At 69.0% G+C, this 15,745-nt stretch overlaps 9 protein-coding genes across 9 annotated transcripts; 4 read left to right on the top strand and 5 right to left on the bottom strand.

The window, feature by feature from the left end:
• Positions 1–138: 138 nt before the first annotated feature.
• Positions 139–2,219, bottom strand: V1510DRAFT_391491 (uncharacterized protein; the record flags this gene model as incomplete). The annotated part of the gene is made up of 2 exons (XM_066931776.1): positions 139–1,730; positions 1,797–2,219. 2 exons carry the CDS (start codon positions 2,214–2,216, stop codon positions 414–416), a joined length of 1,737 nt encoding a protein of 578 aa, XP_066790390.1. The 3' UTR covers positions 139–413.
• A 2,435-nt stretch (positions 2,220–4,654) lies between these two features.
• Positions 4,655–5,364, bottom strand: V1510DRAFT_413456 (uncharacterized protein). Its single transcript, XM_066933233.1, has one exon. The coding sequence runs from the start codon at positions 5,202–5,204 to the stop codon at positions 4,758–4,760; it is 447 nt and encodes a 148-aa protein (XP_066790391.1). The 5' UTR covers positions 5,205–5,364; the 3' UTR covers positions 4,655–4,757.
• Positions 5,164–6,226, top strand: V1510DRAFT_315569 (uncharacterized protein). The gene has a single exon (XM_066930762.1). It carries the CDS (start codon positions 5,233–5,235, stop codon positions 6,205–6,207), a length of 975 nt encoding a protein of 324 aa, XP_066790392.1. The 5' UTR covers positions 5,164–5,232; the 3' UTR covers positions 6,208–6,226.
• On the bottom strand, positions 6,208–7,616 carry V1510DRAFT_413458 (putative mitochondrion biogenesis protein). Its single transcript, XM_066933234.1, has one exon. It carries the CDS (start codon positions 7,374–7,376, stop codon positions 6,246–6,248), a length of 1,131 nt encoding a protein of 376 aa, XP_066790393.1. The 5' UTR covers positions 7,377–7,616; the 3' UTR covers positions 6,208–6,245.
• A 1,850-nt stretch (positions 7,617–9,466) lies between these two features.
• Positions 9,467–10,236, top strand: V1510DRAFT_425392 (uncharacterized protein; the record flags this gene model as incomplete). Its single annotated transcript, XM_066935132.1, has 2 exons — positions 9,467–9,524; positions 9,557–10,236. The coding sequence occupies 2 exons, from the start codon at positions 9,467–9,469 to the stop codon at positions 10,234–10,236; spliced, it is 738 nt and encodes a 245-aa protein (XP_066790394.1).
• A 464-nt stretch (positions 10,237–10,700) lies between these two features.
• Positions 10,701–11,657, bottom strand: V1510DRAFT_345131 (PIH1 family; the record flags this gene model as incomplete). Its single annotated transcript, XM_066930811.1, has 2 exons — positions 10,701–10,864; positions 11,420–11,657. Coding segments are annotated over 2 exons (402 nt in total), but the record flags the coding sequence as incomplete, so codon positions are not given.
• On the top strand, positions 11,580–13,284 carry V1510DRAFT_413470 (26S proteasome subunit RPN7-domain-containing protein). Its single transcript, XM_066933235.1, has 3 exons — positions 11,580–11,889; positions 11,920–11,964; positions 11,995–13,284. Exons 1-3 carry the CDS (start codon positions 11,658–11,660, stop codon positions 13,200–13,202), a joined length of 1,485 nt encoding a protein of 494 aa, XP_066790396.1. The 5' UTR covers positions 11,580–11,657; the 3' UTR covers positions 13,203–13,284.
• V1510DRAFT_413472 (uncharacterized protein) lies at positions 13,226–15,291 on the bottom strand. Its single transcript, XM_066933236.1, has one exon. It carries the CDS (start codon positions 14,874–14,876, stop codon positions 13,530–13,532), a length of 1,347 nt encoding a protein of 448 aa, XP_066790397.1. The 5' UTR covers positions 14,877–15,291; the 3' UTR covers positions 13,226–13,529.
• Positions 15,136–15,622, top strand: V1510DRAFT_401940 (uncharacterized protein; the record flags this gene model as incomplete). The annotated part of the gene is made up of 2 exons (XM_066932064.1): positions 15,136–15,279; positions 15,311–15,622. 2 exons carry the CDS (start codon positions 15,136–15,138, stop codon positions 15,620–15,622), a joined length of 456 nt encoding a protein of 151 aa, XP_066790398.1.
• Positions 15,623–15,745: the final 123 nt, after the last annotated feature.

The following is a 15,745-nucleotide window of genomic DNA, read 5'->3' on the forward strand; positions in this document are numbered from 1 at the left end:
GCGACTCACCACGAACCACCGCATCCGAGCCGCATCTCGTCCACGCATAGCCGCCGGCTGACGACGTCCGACCCCGCAGTCTAGAACATGGCACGGACGTCGGCGTCTCTGCAGCGCCCTGCACCGTGCGGCCACGAATCGACAGATATCGTAATGTTATTATGCTAAATATGATATTGTACAAATATTCAGAACAAAACAAAATCATGGACCGCGTGCGGTCTCGATCGCAGCAGCAGCGTCTTTTAAGTGGAAGGTCGGCCAGGCCGTTTTGAGCGCGTTGCGCATGATGAGATAAAGAAACCAGTTATGCAAAACTCCACGTCAGCTTTTGTAGTTGCCGGCCGGGGTGACGTGACCTTCGGCCGGTCGCGGTGCGCGCTGGCGAGCGGGGCAGCTGTCGTCTAGCCTCACTACCAGCCGCGCGCGTGGTAGCCAAACTCCGAGCTGTCGGCGTCGTTCTTCCAAGACGCCATCGCGTCCGGCTCGGGGTACGCCGCCAGGTTGGCCATGTTGTTGGTCGTGTGGCGGCGCTTGAGACTAGCCGCCGTCTGGTTTTTGAGCCGACGCTCGGTGAGAAGGTTGCGCCGCAGCGACTCGCTGAGCTCGGTCGCCAGCATGTTGCGTCGCGTAGACCGTGGCGACAGCGCGATCCGCTGCTGCACAGGAATCATGGCCCCGCCCGTCGGGTCTGCCCGCACGACCGGGGGCGCCACCTGCATGGGCTCGACGCCGCTGGCGACGGTCGACGCCGCCGAGCTCGTCGACTGGATCGAGCTCGCGTAGTCGGCCCCGTTGGCGCCGACCGCCGCCGTCGACAGCGCCGCCGGCGCGGGGGCGCCCTTGGACGCCTGCGAGACGGCCACCGATGACGGCGTTCGCTTCATTCGCAGCCGCTCGGCCGCGTCCTCGTCCGACGGCCGCCGCAGGATGTGCGGCGCACGATCCGCCGCCAGCGCCGGCGTCGACCGCGATCCGGCCACCAGCGACGCCATGTCCGTCTGCGAGTGCAGCAGCGTCGACAACAGCGACCGCCGCGACTGAATCGCGGGGCGCTCCTCGCGCATGAACAGCGAGCGCTCGTCAAAGCTTGGCGGTGCGCTGTCGTCCACCGAGTCCCAGCCAGAGTCGTCGTCGTCCTCGATCGCGCTCTCCGACACGTCGTCGTAGTCATCGTCGTCATCGTCGTCTTCGTCGTCTTCGTCATCCTCAAGCAGCACGGGCGCCTTGGCCCGCCGCGTCGACGGCTCCACAAACGACGCGTGCTTGCGCGCCGACTGCACCGACGTGCTTGAGTTGGACGTCCGTAGCGACGACGGCACTCCGGTCGCAGCGCCGCTGCGCCGGCCCTTGGCCGCGCCCGACAGCGCGCCGGGCACCGTCGGAGAAACAGACTCGCCAAACCCGTCCGACTCGGACGGCGAGGACTCGATAAAGAACATCTTCTTCTTGTTGGCCTCGCTCGCCCGGCCGTTCATCGACAGGTCGCTGCGCACCGAGTGGATCGAAATGGCCGTGGGCGAGAACCCGCGAACAACAGAGTGCGCCCGCGGGAGGCCCGAGCCGGACCCGTACAGGTCCTCGTCCATAGAGTCGTAGTCCGAGCCCTCGACGGCCTCGTCCGCCGGCGGCGACACAGACCCGAGGTCGGGCGCGTCTGCCGTGGCCGACACCGGCGACACCGACGGCTCGGTCGACAGAGCTGGCGACAGCGCCGGCACCGACTCGGTCTCAACCATGTCGGCAGCCTGCGAGACAGGCTCGGCAGCCTCCGCCGCCGGCGCCGGCGCCGGCACCGCCGGCTCCAGCACAGACGACTCCGGCGTGCCCGCCAGGTGTGCCTCGTGCAGCTGCCGCCAGTATAGCTGTTCCTGGGGCATGGGCTTGAACGACTCCAGGACCTGCTGGAAGCGGTCGGTCTTCCGCCGCGGCTTCTCGCCCTCAGACGCGGCGCTGTCGACGGACGCCGACAGCTCCGGAACGTCCTCCAGAGGCTTCGCCGCAGCCGCGCGCAGCGCCGCGCGGGCGTGGGCGCTCTCCCCGGAGTTCCACAGGCGCCACGAAAGGTTTTCTAGTCGGCGACCGTTTTCGAGCGCCGAGGCGCATTTGGTGAACACTGCCCAGATCGAGTGCAGGTTTTCGGCATCGGACGTGTCGACCTTGGTCAGGTTGGCCACGGCCAACGACAGGACCGGGTCCTTGAGCTTGGCCGGCATCGTGCGGTCGCACCCTGGGCGGGTGGCCGGGCCGCAGGCGCAGGCGCCTGGAGAGCCCACCGTGGGCTTTACCGGCGAACCGGCGGGAGGGTGCGCGGAAATGCGCGAAACGAACTGGAAGGCGTGCCTGGCCGGCGAAGCGAGCCTGGCGTCTGGATGGTTCGGCCTGCTTGCTGGTTGTCGCAGGAACTCGGTGAAGATGAAAATTGCGGGCCAGCGCAAATAAACATGGTCATGAGTCTGGCGGGTAACAGAAAATGCCACTTTGTGATTTGTGGGGAGCGTGACCTCGTACGGCACCGCCTGCTGCTAGTTTGTGACCCGGTCATGTGTCAGCCGCCTAGCCGGGCCATGTGACGCTTTTAGCGCGGCAGCGAATCCGGACGCAGGGCTAGGGCCATCTTCCGGATAATTTTCGGTACCCCACCACCACGTGTGGCGGTGCGTTCCCGGCAGCCTGGGCCTGACCACGCTGCCGGCTCGCGTGGCGCCCCCATATAGCCGCAGGGGCGGCCGCTCGCCGGCCGCGCCCCGACGGCGCGCTCGCCTCCGGGGTACCCCAGTCGACGCCGCCGCCACAGCGGCCGCGAGTGGCCGTCTGGCTAGCCGGCCGCGGCTGCCCGGCGTCTGGCCGCGGCGATGCGCCACGGCGGCGCGTCCACGCCCCCCCGGCTCCCGCCGCCCGCCGCCTGCCCTGGCAGCTCCTACTGGCTCCTGGCGCCACCGGCGGCATGGCTGCGGCGTGGCGCGCCATGCCCGCCGCCCGCCTCGCCGGGCGGAGCTGGCCGCACACGCACGCGGCGGCTCCGCGCGTAGACAACGGGCGGCCGATCCGGCGAACCGCCGGGGCCTGGGGGACGGACAACGAGCCGCACAGCCGGCCGCACCGCCGCACCGCCGCACGCCGCGCACCGCCGCACCCGGCCAGCCTGCAGCCGAGACAGGACTCGCGCCAGTGGCGGTGGCGCCGATCGCGGCCCGGCGTCTGCGGGCAAATCACCGCCCACTGAATTCGCCTCACGCGGGGACCCTGGCCGCCGCACGTGGATGTCGTCTGACTGCGGGGAGTCCTGCCCCGCCGCGTACGCCGGTTGCAGCCCGGCTCCAGCCCGGCGTCCGCGTCCGCTGCTGTGCCCGCCACCTTGTCCCCCCCCCGTGGCACCGCACCGCCACGGACGTGTTGGGGTAAGCGACCGGGCCCGTGGGTGCGATGGCGCCGAACGCGACTGCCTATACTGGCAGTGTCTCCAGCGCGCCCGGCCCACCCAGCCGGGTCTCGGCAGCCGCGCCGGCCCGAGTGCGCGTACGCTCTGCGCACCTGCGTCATGCTGGGCCGTGTCCGGACGAGTGACCCGCGTGTAGTCACGTGCTGCGGCGCGTCGCGTCACGCCGTCACCGTCGCCTACACCGTCGCCGGCGGTCGTCTGGCTACGCGGTCGTCTGGCTGCGCGCGCGACGCGGGCGCGTGCGGCCGACGTGCGGCTGCCCTCCGCGCTGCCGAGACCGTGGCTGCGCCGGCGCGGCGTACTGTCGCGGACTGAACGCGCGCCGCAGACTGTCGCGGACGCAAGGCCGTCAGCCGCAGCGTGACGGCCTCTGTTTACGCGTCGAGTGTAAGACAGGTCCGCGATCAAGGGTCTAGCGGTAGTGGTCTCGCCAGTGGTCTGAGTGCGGTACCAGTGGCCGGGTTTCAGATAGAGGTATCGGGTCTCAGATTAGAGGTCTCAGCTCGTGTTGGGCACCACTGCTGCACCCGTTTCTGCAAGCCACGCAGCTTAGGCACGCATTATTCGCGCTCTGAAAATCCCGCCGCCCGCGTCGCTCAGCCGTCCGTCCGACGGTGCGCCGCGCCTGCCGCCGTTGTCGCGCCAGTCTCGCTGCCGCGGCCGACACACGACCAGACGCGCGCTTGGGCATGTGTCTGGCGCGTGTGTCGGCCCGGGTCAGCGGACGGTCGCGTGCCGCCTACGCCGTACACCTGACTGGTCTGTGACCGCGCGGCAGCCTCGGCTGCGCCGGAACCAGTCGTGACTAGATGACACTGCATATGTCGCCCGTTGCGGATGGCGCAAGGCACGAGTGCATTTGACAACCGCAGTCTGCAGGTCGCTGCCAGCTGGTCAGGCTTGCTATAGACAGCCGCTGGTTGGTCGCTGTCGATGGCCTGTGGCGGAGGCCGGGCCAGGCCTCGGTATGGCCGACAGGATGTAATCGCGTGAGCAGCCTGGTGGGTGGCTGCTGGCGATACGGTGGCCAGAGGCCAGGGGCTAGCCAGGGATAGCCAGCAGGCTCTGGCCGTCCAGACGCCTCACGGCCACCTGTGGTGAGCCGGTGGCACGCAGGGGGCAGTGGACGCGTCCGCAGGGGGAGGGGGGTTCAGTGGACTGTCCCCCCCGGTGGAAGGCCTGCCAGAGGCGCAGGCCGGCGGCGGCTATGCGTGGAGCGGCTGTATGCAATGCGGTTATATATACATGCGGTTATATATACATGCGGTTATATATACATGCGGCTATATGCCCTGGCTGCCACCGGCCATTCGGCCTAGAATGGCGCAGCCATGTACCGCCGGACGGCTGCCTCGACGACCAGGCCGAGCGCGACCAGCGCAGTCTCGTCCAGCCCACGCGTCAGCGCGCGGTCGGCCCGGTCTGCCGCGTATTGGTGTAGCGCCTGCAGCAGATCCGATGACGGCGCGTGCGCGGCCGAGCTCTCGGCACGGTCGTAGGCGGTCTTGATCGCGTCCCAGACGTCGTCGGCGTCGTCCTTCAACCGCTTGCGCGCAGAAACAACCTCGTCCGCGCCGAGCGCGGCCGCGCGTTTGCGGCCACGGGTCGGCGCGCGCTCCGCGTCGGGCTCGTCGTCGCGTCCCCAGCGGCCGACGCGCCCGGCACCGGCGTCGTAAATCGTGGCCTCGCGGCGGCGGCGGTCGTCGGCGGCGCGGGCGCGGCCGCCGACGGCCGGCGGCCGGCTGGACGATGTGCGGGCCATTGGTGACGGCGAAAAGTTTGCGCCGACAATGGACAACCCCCCCACGACGGCAGACCTGCACGCGCAGTTCCGGACCGACGTGCGCGCGCTGTCGGTGCCGGCCGATGCCGACACGCTGCCGCAGTACGGGATCGGCGAGCCCAACGTGCTGGCGGCGGACGACGAAGTGGTGGTGGTTGGCAAGGCCACGCTCGATGTGGTCGACACGCTGACAGACGCGCAGCGACAGCTGGCAGCCGGCGGGCCGGCCGATCCGGCGCTGCGTGCGCTCAATCCAAACTACAACCTGGGCCGACTGAACGAGTTCGCTAATCCGGCGGGCCTGGCGCGATTCTTTGAGCGGGCGCTGCCGGGCGTGGCCGTGGGCGACGGATCCGATCCGGCGGCGTTCAACGTGTACGGCAGCAACTACGCGCCCGAGACATGGGATCCGACGGCTTACTTGACACGGAAGCCATCGGCGCCGAAGAAGACGCCGGGCCGGGTGGATTTCGTGGGCGGCGGCCGCGAGCAGGCCGCTGGAGAACCGGCGGCGGAGGCGGAGCGCGCGGAACGCAAGCGCGACCGCAGTCGCGACGAGCGCAAGCACGACGAGCGCCGAGACGGCGACCGCAGCCGCGACGAGCGCGGACACGAGCAGGCCCGCGAGAGCCGGCGCGGCGAGCGCGGCGAGCGCGACCGACACGGGCGTGACTCGCAGCGTGACTCTCGTGACTCGCGCCGTGAGCGGGACCCGGACCCGGGTCAGGACCGGGACCGCCGTGACCAGGACCTGGGTCGGGACCGGGACCGTCGTGACCAGGACCTGGGTCGGGACCGGGACCAGGACCACCGGGACCAGGACCCAGGCCGGGACCGCGACCGCGACCGCCGCGACCGGGTCCCTGACCGCCGTGACCGCGTCCCGGACCGCGACCGCGGCCCTCGCGACCGCGGCCCTCGCGACCGCGACCGCGACCGCGCCCGCAACCGCGCCCGCAACCGGCCGCCCCCCACGCACTGATCCTCATGAATATATTACATTATGCGTATGTACATTATTTACAGCGTCAGCGTGCCTATGCTCATGAGCAGCACCTGCGCCGCCAGCTGCAGCGACCACAGCCCGACCTTTTTTAACCGGCGCGCGCGCTCCTCGTCGTCGGCCACATTTTTCACAAATCCCTCGTAGACCTCGGCCGAGATGTCGTCCATCAGGCCCGAGTCGTACACGGTCCAGCTGCCGTCGAACTCGTCGATCTTCTTGAGCACCCGGCCGCTGATGCTGATGTACGTCTTGCGGCTGTTGATGTAGGCCACGATGGGCCGCACCAGCGCGTTGTTGATGTAGCTGAGCTCGGGCGCCATCAGCGGCACCGCGGCGCGCACGTTGTTGAGCTGCACGCGCACGTCAAAGACAATGTAGCGGTCGCGCCGGTGGCCGTCCCAGGCGCCCAGGACCGTGCTCTGCGCCGCCGAGATCTCGGACGAGTTCACGACGGCCTCGCGCGCGAGCAGCCCCGCCGCGCGCTCGCGCTCGCGCCGCCGGCTGCTCATGGTGCTCTCCCAGCGGTCGACGATGTCGTGCATGACCGCCGACAGCCGCAGGTCGTCCTCGTCCTCGGGGATCATGACGTCGGCCACGATGTCCACGTCGCCGGACGTGATCCAGCTGAACGGGCCGGAAAACATGCCGCCCTTGATGTGCTCGACGTCGACGCCGTCCACGCGCAGCCGCGACGTCTTGCGCCACGGCGCGCGGCCGCCGGCCGGCCGCGCCGCCGCCTTGAGCGCCCGCGCGTGCGCCTCGCCGTCCTCGTTGAGCACCTCGAGCTCGGCCTCGCCGCGGCCGGTGTCGAAGAACGTCTGGCGCGGGTGGATCGTGAACAGCGACTGGTCGTACGAGCCCGACATGTGGTTCGCGCTCAGGATGTCGTAGAACAGCCACTGCTTGCGCAGCTGCGACATGTCGCAGCTGAAGATGCTCACGTTGAACGGCCGGAACCCGCCCGGCTGGAGGATCGTGACGAGCGCGTCCTCCAGCACAAAGTGCTCGATCTCAAAGTCGCCGGGCTGGTGCTTGTGCTTGTAGTCGCGGGGGTCCGCGTTCGGCGCCCACCGCACGTACCGCCGGTCGACCACGCCGCGGAGGCCCTTGACCTCGACGTCCTTGAGCAGGCCCTTGCCGTTCATCCACTTGCTGACCGAGAGCGTCACGTTGACCGTGTCGATCGTCAGATCAAACTGCGTGTAGTTGCCCTCGAGCCCGTCGGGGTCCTCGGACAGGAGCTCGGCCGGCGCGGCCGTGAGATAGACCGTGGCTGCGCCCGAGTTGTCGGCCGCGGTCGCTGCGGCAGCCGCGGCCGCGGCCGCGGCCGTCGCCTGCGAGCCCTTGACGACCCGGTCCTTGACCGTGCCCGGCCGCCGCGACACAAACACGTTGCGGAACGAGATCACGCCGTCGCGCCACCGCGGCACGATCGCGCTCTCGAACACGATCTTGAGCCCGGTCTCCTTGGTCAGGTAGTTGCCGATCGCCTGGCCGAGTGATTCTGCCGTCAGCTCGCTTCCCGCAAACCACCTACCCTGTGCCGACACTGTGTTGGCTGTGAACAGAACGAGCGAGAAGAACGTGGTCGTGCCGAGGACGATCCAGAGGACGTTGCCCACGATCACCCACGAGAAGATAGCAAAGATGTCGTCGACCGTGAACGGCCGGACCTGCCGCAGCAGTGTCCACTTGAATCGGATCCCAAGCCGCTCGAACACGCCGTTGGCCGACCGGAGGAGCTCTTCTTTGGTCGGCCGGTGCAGCCGCCACTCGCGCGCGCGCTCTGGCCGCTCGGGCGGCTTGGCCGCGTCGTCCGACCGCTCGGGCTCGTGCTTGGACTTGTCCACGGGCCGCCCGGAGCCGGCGTCGGCGCCATCCGGCCGCTCCGGCCGCTCCGGCGGCCGCGCTGCGTTGGCCCAGACTCTGCTGCTGGCGAATCCACGGCCGCTGCCAAGCGTGCGGCCCCGGCTGAGCGCCCGCACAGCCCCAGCCTGCATGGCTCCGACACGAAAACCGCCGCCGAGCACGCCGCCGCATCGTGTTGCGCTCTCAACCAGCCGGGCCGGCGCTGCCGCGGCCGCCGCGGCCGTCGCCGCCGGCGGCTCGGTTGTCTCCAGATCGAGCGCGAGCGCGGTGGCCATCAGCGACCGCCGCCGCGCCGTCCGCGACAGGCCACGGCCGGCGGCACGCTCGCTCCAGCGCAGCCACTGCGGCCACGGGCCGGACCACGGCCGCGGGCCGGGCCGTGCCCACGCCGCGCCGGACGCTGCGCGCGCGCTGGTGCGTGCGGCAGCCCATCCAGCCCACCCGCGGCTGCCGGTGGCCATCCGCGCAACGCCTGACTGCCATAGCCAGCTTGCGTATGTCTGTTGCCGCATGATCCTGCTGTTGTGCAGTGACCTTGTCGAGACTCGCCGCCGTCAAAATTTTCGCGGCACATTTTGCGGAGAGTCACGTGATCCGCGGATCGCCCACGCGACCGCGCCCAGCCAACCGCGACGGGCGCGATGCGACCCGCCGGCGGTCCGTCTGTGCGTCGTCCCGTCCGCCCGGCACCGCCACAGCCCCCCACGGCGGCAGTGTGTCTCGTGCGACGGCGTGCTTCGGCGCGTTAGTTGCGTCTCGACGGCCCCGCTCGTCGCAGGTAGCTGGGCGGCAGCTGGGCAGCAGCAGAGCGGCAGCATAGCGCAGCGGCCAGCCGAGCGCAAGCTGTGTTCCGCCGCAGCTCGCCACAGACCGAAGCACCGCCCGCCATGGCACCAGGCTCGTGTGGCGGAGTGGCTTGTGCCCGATGTCCCAGAGCGGAAATGGCCCAGCATGGAAGTCCCAGCATGGAAGACCAGCGCCTGCGGGTCGCTGCAGGTCGCTGCGGGTAGCTGCAAGCCTTGCTGACCACTAGACGAGTCGGCCACTGGCTTGAGTGCGGTGCGGTTGCGGCTATGAGCTCGGCGACAGGTCTCGGCTACAGCGGCGGATGGCCTCGGCGACAGGCCTCGGCGACAGGCCTCGGCGACAGACCCCGGCGACAGGCCTCGGCGACGATGCGTGAGCCTGACTGCCTGCGGGCGCCTGGCCGACACACGCGCCTGCGCACAGCCACTCGGCGCGCCGCCGAGCAGGCCGCGGCGCACGCCGCACTCCGTGCGGCTCAGGAGACTGGGAGAAAACACGTGACCCACGTCTCGCCACTCCCAATGAAAAAAAATTTCGCGACCGTTCTCTCCACAGCATCATGGGCGCGCCGACAGCAGTGTTGAACAAGCCGGCAGCAGTCGCTGCCGAGGAAAGCGGTAAGTGGCGGCCGTGGCCAATCTGACGCCAGACGACGAGATCCTAATCGACGCCGCCGCCGCGCCGGCCGTGGCGGCCGCCGAGCCCGTCGCCCAGACCGACGCCATGTCGGTCGACGTCGACGGCCGGCCGCAGTTCGCCGCAGTGTCCAGCACGACCAAGGTCAAGAGCCAGCAGCGCAAGGTTGCGGTGCCGCCGCATCGCATGGCGCCGCTGCGCTCGGCCTGGCCCAAGATCTACCCGCCGCTGGTCGAGCACCTCAAGCTCCAGGTGCGCATGAACGTCCGCACGCGGACAGTCCAGCTGCGGACGTGCAAGCAGACCGACGACACCGGCGCGATCCAGAAGGGCGCCGACTTCATCAAGGCGTTCACGCTCGGCTTTGACGTCGACGACGCGATCGCGCTGCTGCGGCTCGACGACCTCTACATCGAGTCGTTCGAGATCAAGGACGTCAAGACGCTGCAGGGCGACCACCTGGCCCGCGCCATCGGCCGCATTGCCGGCAAGGACGGCAAGACCAAGTTCGCGATCGAGAACGCGACCCGGACCCGCGTGGTCCTGGCCGACAGCAAAATCCACATTCTGGGCGGCTTCGCCAACATCCGCATGGCCCGCGAGTCGATCGTGTCGCTCATCCTGGGCAGCCCTCCGGGCAAGGTCTACGGCAACCTGCGCGTGGTCGCGTCGCGCCTGAAGGAGCGCTTTTAAAAGTTTGGGTTAATGATTTTCGACAAAGATATGCAGAGTGCCGCTGTCGCGGGCGGCCAGGGCCCGCAGGGGCCCGGCCGGCGCGGTGTGGCGGAGCGGCTGGGCGAGCTGCGCGTGCGAGACGACGATGTCGGCGCCGTCGCGGGCGACGTGCGCGGCCGCGAGCACCTCGAAGGGTGCGCTGGTCACTCGCACCTCGTAGACGTAGGCGCCGGTGCGCGCGCTGCCGCGCACGACGGGCTCCACGCGCTCGTCTGACGCGACGACCTCGATCAGCGGCTTGGCTGACTTGGCCGGTGCTGCCGGCACTAGCTCGATCTCTTCCTCGGGCTCGGCTGTCAGGATTTCCGGCGCCGACACCGCCGGAACTTTGCCGGATGCCACTGGCGGCTGCCCGCCGGCCAGCAGGATCGGCTGCGGCTCGCCTTTGGACCGTAGCTTGGGCAGCGCAAAGTCTGGGTCAGCGTGCTCGGCCAGATCGTACCTCTGGAAAGCGTTGTCTGGTCGCGCTCCTCGATGAGCTCGAAACAGGTCTCGATCAGCAGCAGCCGGATGTCGCCCTCCTGCAGAGCCGCACGCAGGACCTTGGTGTTGGCACTGCAGTCGTAGACGTAGCACTGGCGGCCGGCTGCGGTCAGCACTGTCGGGCATATAACCACGGGGCATATAGCCGCCGCGGCTGCACCGCCACGGGGAGCGGCGGAGGCCGCGCCGAGGCGTGCCCTGCGGGCGGCGGCTGCATGCGGCTATATGATTTTCGACGCCGCCGAAGATTGCACCGCCACAGGCGAGCCTCCGGCGACCCCGTCGAGCATACGTCCCGGGGCATGCGGCTACATGCGGCTATATGTCATCTTGCTGGGGCGCAGTCACCCCTGACGGAGCTGTTGCAGGCCCGCCCGAGCACGGTCTCTGGCGACGCCGCCGAGGCGTCCCAGCGGGCGGCGGCTACATGCGGCTACATGATCTGCCCGCCGACCAGCCACTCTCAGCAGAATCGCCGCCGCACTCGCCCTGCGGCCACTTCGTACAGCCCGGGGCAGCATGTGGCCGCAGGCCATGTAGCCACACGTCATATAGCCGCACACGGACATGTACAGCCGCACACATATAGCCGCATGCATATAACCGCATATCCGCAGCCACGCACTCAGCCGTCCAGGCACCCCGAGCCCTCACTCACCCTTGTCGGTGTCCGTCCGCCGTTCAGAGACAATGATCGGAATGATCCAGTCGCCCCCGGCCCGCACGCGTTCCAGCACGTCTGGTCCACAGCCGTCTGCGTCAGCAACGAATCCGTCGTCCGTACCGTCCGGCTCCGGGATCTTCTTGTCGTGGCACACGTTCACAAACACCTTCGCGCCCGCCGGCACGTCCGACGCGGCCTCGGTCGCTGTCTTGACAGCAAACCCAGGCGTCGGATGGATCTCAATGTCGGTCGCCATCGTGGGTGCGATCTGGAGTGCGGCTCAACGTCTGGGTCTAACCTCCACATAATCCCACATCACGAAACCGCGACCAAAGCACCCAGGCACCTCTCTCCGTCCACGCCCTGGACGTCACCGCCTGTCCGTGAGTGTCCGAGTGCCCGCTATCATCCCGCCATGGCCGGCCCCGCGACGGACTCGCCGCTAGTCGAGGACATGACCGACGGTAGGTGCAGCGCGACCACACTGACGCCAGCGCTCAGTCAGATCGACCTCGAGGCATACGCACAGAACTACTCAGGTACGCTGCACGCGCGCCGCGCTGACCCAGGCCGCATCGCGATCGACCGGCTCGAATTCATCGCGAGCAAGTGCCCGCCGCTGGCCGAAGAGGCCCTGGCCCTGGCCGCCGGCCGGCTCAAGCAGACGGCCGACACAGGGCGGTACGAGGCCGTCGTCGAGCGGCTGCGGGCGATCAACCCCGCGCACGCGCTCGCCGCCGGCGACGCGGCGTGGGTGGAGGCCGTCGACCGCAAGAACCGCGCGGCCCACGACAAGCTGGAGCAGGAGCTCAAATCGTACAAGAACAACCTGATCAAGGAGTCGATCCGGATGGGCCACTCGGTCATGGCCATGCACTACTTCTCGGTCGGCAACCTGCCGGCGGCGATCAAGTCGTGCGTGCGCCAGCGCGACGTGTCGACGACGCACCGCCACGCCGAGTCCATGTCGCTCGAGCTGGTCCGGTTCTCGGTCCATCTGGGCTCGTGGTCCCAGGTCGAGTCGGCGCTGGCGCGCATCGACAGCATCCCTAACCGTGCCGAGGACGCCAACCAGCCTGTGTTGTGGGCCCTGCGCGGACTGCTGTCGCTGGCGCAGGAGCAGTACGCTGCCGCGGGCGCCGCCTTTCTGTCGACCGACTATGCCGCGCCGGGCACGCCCACGCCCAGCGGCGCGCTCGCGCTCGACGAGTTTGTCACGCTTGCCGACGTCACCGCCTACACCGGCCTGTGTGCGCTGGCCACGTACTCGCGCGCCGAGCTCAAGGCCCTGGTCGAGACCAACTCGCGCTTCAAGGAGCTGCTCGAGTTCCACCCCGCCATGCGCGACCTCATCGACTCGTTTGTCTGGTTCCGCTACGGCACGACCTTCTCGCTGCTGGCCTCGCTCCGGCCCGTGTTTCTGCTCGACATTTGGCTGGCCCGCCACGTGGACGCGCTCTACGCACGCATCCGAGAGAACTCGTACGTCCAGTACGTCGACGGCTACCGCCGCGGCTGGCTCGCCAAGATGGCCTCGTGCTTTGGCAAGCCCGTCGACGTGGTCGAGCGCGAGTTCTGCGCGCTCATAGACGCCGGCAAGATCCGCGCCAAGCTCGACATCGAGCAGGGCTTCTTTGTCGAGACCTCGGCCGACGCGCGCGCCGACGTGTATGGACGCGCGCTCGATCTGGCGAGCTCGTACGAGCGCAGCGCGCGCCTGCTGGTCACCAACATTGGTCTGGTCCAGGGCGGCCTCGACCACATCGTGCGCAAGTAGCGCCGCACGCCGTGCGGCTCACGTACATCTAGCCGAATTTATTATGCATAGGAGAGATAGCGCCCTGGAGGGCCGGGCCGAGGCCTCTGGCGGCGACTCCGCCGAGGGCGACTGCGTCCGGTAGAAGGCATATAGCCGCATATAACCGCGTCCCGGCGATGCTCCTCGCGGCACTGCCGTTGGGGCGGGCATATAGCCGCATGCCCTCGCCACAGCGCGTGCCTTCGGACAGGCATACAGCCGCATACAGCCGTCGCTCGCGAGTAGAGCATGCAGCCGCATACAGCCGCACTCGCGAGCACAGCATATAGCCGCATATAGCCGCAGCTACGCCCGCTGCCAATCGTCCACGCCGTCCAGCAGCCGCTCGAGGCTCCACTTGCGCAGCGGCACCGCGGCCAGCGACGTCGTGTAGCCGGCCTCGTAGAGCTCGATTCCGGCCCACGCGATCATGTGCGCGTTGTCTGTGCACAGCGCCGTCGGCGGAAAGTGCAGCTCGGCCGCCGGCACCGCCGCAGTCAGCAGCGCGCGCAGCCGCCGGTTAGCAGCCACGCCGCCCGAAACTACCACGTCACGCACGTCCGGCGCCTGCGCCAGCGCCAGCGCTGTGCGTTCGGCCAGGTGGCCAAAGATGGCGTCCTGGATCTGGCGCGCGACGACCTGCCGCTGCCGCCGCGTCAGCGCCTGCAGCCCCCCGAGCCCAGCCAGTGCGGTGTCGACAGCCGTGATGAACGGCGCGAATGAGAACCCGTCGACGTCGATCCGACGCGGTTTGTTGCGTAGTGGCCGTGGCAGCGAGATAGTGCAGTCGACGCCGTCGACTACAGTGCCGGCCGGCGCGTCCGCGTCCGCCTCGAGCTCGCCCACAAACCGCTCGAGCTCGACGCCGAGCATGTTGCCGACCAGCCCGAGCGCCCGCGCGCACTTGTCGAGCATGTCGCCGATCGCCACGTCCAGAGTCTCCGCAACCACCCGGTGCTCGGTCAGGCTCGTCGACAGCACGACCTGCGTGTGTCCGCCGCTGACGAGCACGGTGGCGAACGGAAATCGCGGTCCAGCCCCGTTCGTCGCCAGCCGCGGCGTCAGCAGGTGTCCTAGCATGTGGTGGACGCCGACCAAAGGAACTTGCCAGGCCACGGCCAGGCCTTTGGCAAACTGCAGCCCGGCCGAGAGCGAGCCGACCATGCCGGGGCCACGCGTGGCACACACGACGTCCGGCCGTATGCCGCCCTCGGCCAAGACTTGCTGCACCAGCGCTCCGATGTGGATCTGGTGGTGCGCCAGAGCGCTTGTGGGTATAATGCCGCCGGCCGCGCGGTTGTCCAGGGACTCGCGCCGCTCGGCCAACAGCCGCGGCGGCTCTGTGGGCGAGTGCCGGTCGTACAGGGCGACCGCCGTGTCATCGCATGATGTTTCGATACCGAGGACGTAGTAATTGCGGCGGCCGGCCGGTGGCCGAGCCCGACCGCGGTCGCCAACAAGCCGTGGAAAACGCGCCGATCCCGCCCGGAGCGGCCGGCACGAGTCTCTGGCGCCGGCCGCCCAGTGCGCCAGCCGTCGCCAGCCCGTACCGGCCGTCCGCGGTGTCTGGTGGCGAGCATGGCCGCCGAGCGTCCATATAGCCGCCGGCGCGACCGTCCATATAGCCGCCGCAGGAGCCGGCGGAGTGCGCATCTGCGGTCAGCCCTGCCTTGGCTCCGGCTCACGGTCTCTGGCCGGCCGTGACCGGCCCACAACCGGCGCTGTCGGCGCCGGCGTCGCGTGCTCACCTCTGCTGTCGTTGCGTCCGGCGTGGATCGTGGATCGCGGCGTCAAATTTTCGTCCCGATTTCTCCGCATCACTGTCCGGCTCCATCGCCATCCCCCCGCGCCCGCACGGTCGCGTCCATCGCTCTCACATCCGGCTGCGCGCATCGCGGCGTCTCGTGTCGCCATGGACGCCGACGGTGACCAGGCTATGGCCATCGATTCGCCGCCGCTGATCGACGGGTCCGCGCCCGCGCCCGCGCAGCATCCCGCACCAGTGTCGTCCAATGTGGTCATGGAACGCCTGCGCCGGCTGCAGGCGCTCGACGAGGTACGTGCGGCTCTGGACACGCTGACGCCAGGACATTGTGTCGCTACTGTCGGCGGCCGCGGACGCGCTCGCGTCGCTCAACAACGAGACATCCGACGCTGCGCGCGACGAGTTCAAGGCCGCGGTCGAGCGCTACTTTAACGTGCTCGAGACCGTGTCGGTCGAGCTCCGCAAGGAGGCCAAGGCGCTCCAGGACTCCAACATCCTGACTGTGGCCGTCAACACCAAAGTCAAGTGGGTCGGCAAACAGAAAGAATCCGAGACCTTGGCGTGGGCCGAACGCGTGCTTGCTCAGCTGCGCGCCGACGGCCTGGGCCCGGTGGACCCCGTGGATGAGTCTTAATGTATTACCGCTGTGCGGGACTAGATCAGAATGCTACGTGGGTATCGAGAGGCGATGTAGGCGGCCAGATGGTCGATGGTCCTGCGGCCACGGGTGCGGCGTGTGGCGCGGTCCGGCGGCTAT

This window comes from Dipodascopsis tothii, assembly GCF_038497935.1.
Source record: "Dipodascopsis tothii strain CBS 759.85 unplaced genomic scaffold V1510scaffold_7, whole genome shotgun sequence".
Classification (NCBI taxonomy): Eukaryota; Fungi; Ascomycota; class Lipomycetes; order Lipomycetales; family Lipomycetaceae; genus Neoaidaea; species Neoaidaea tothii.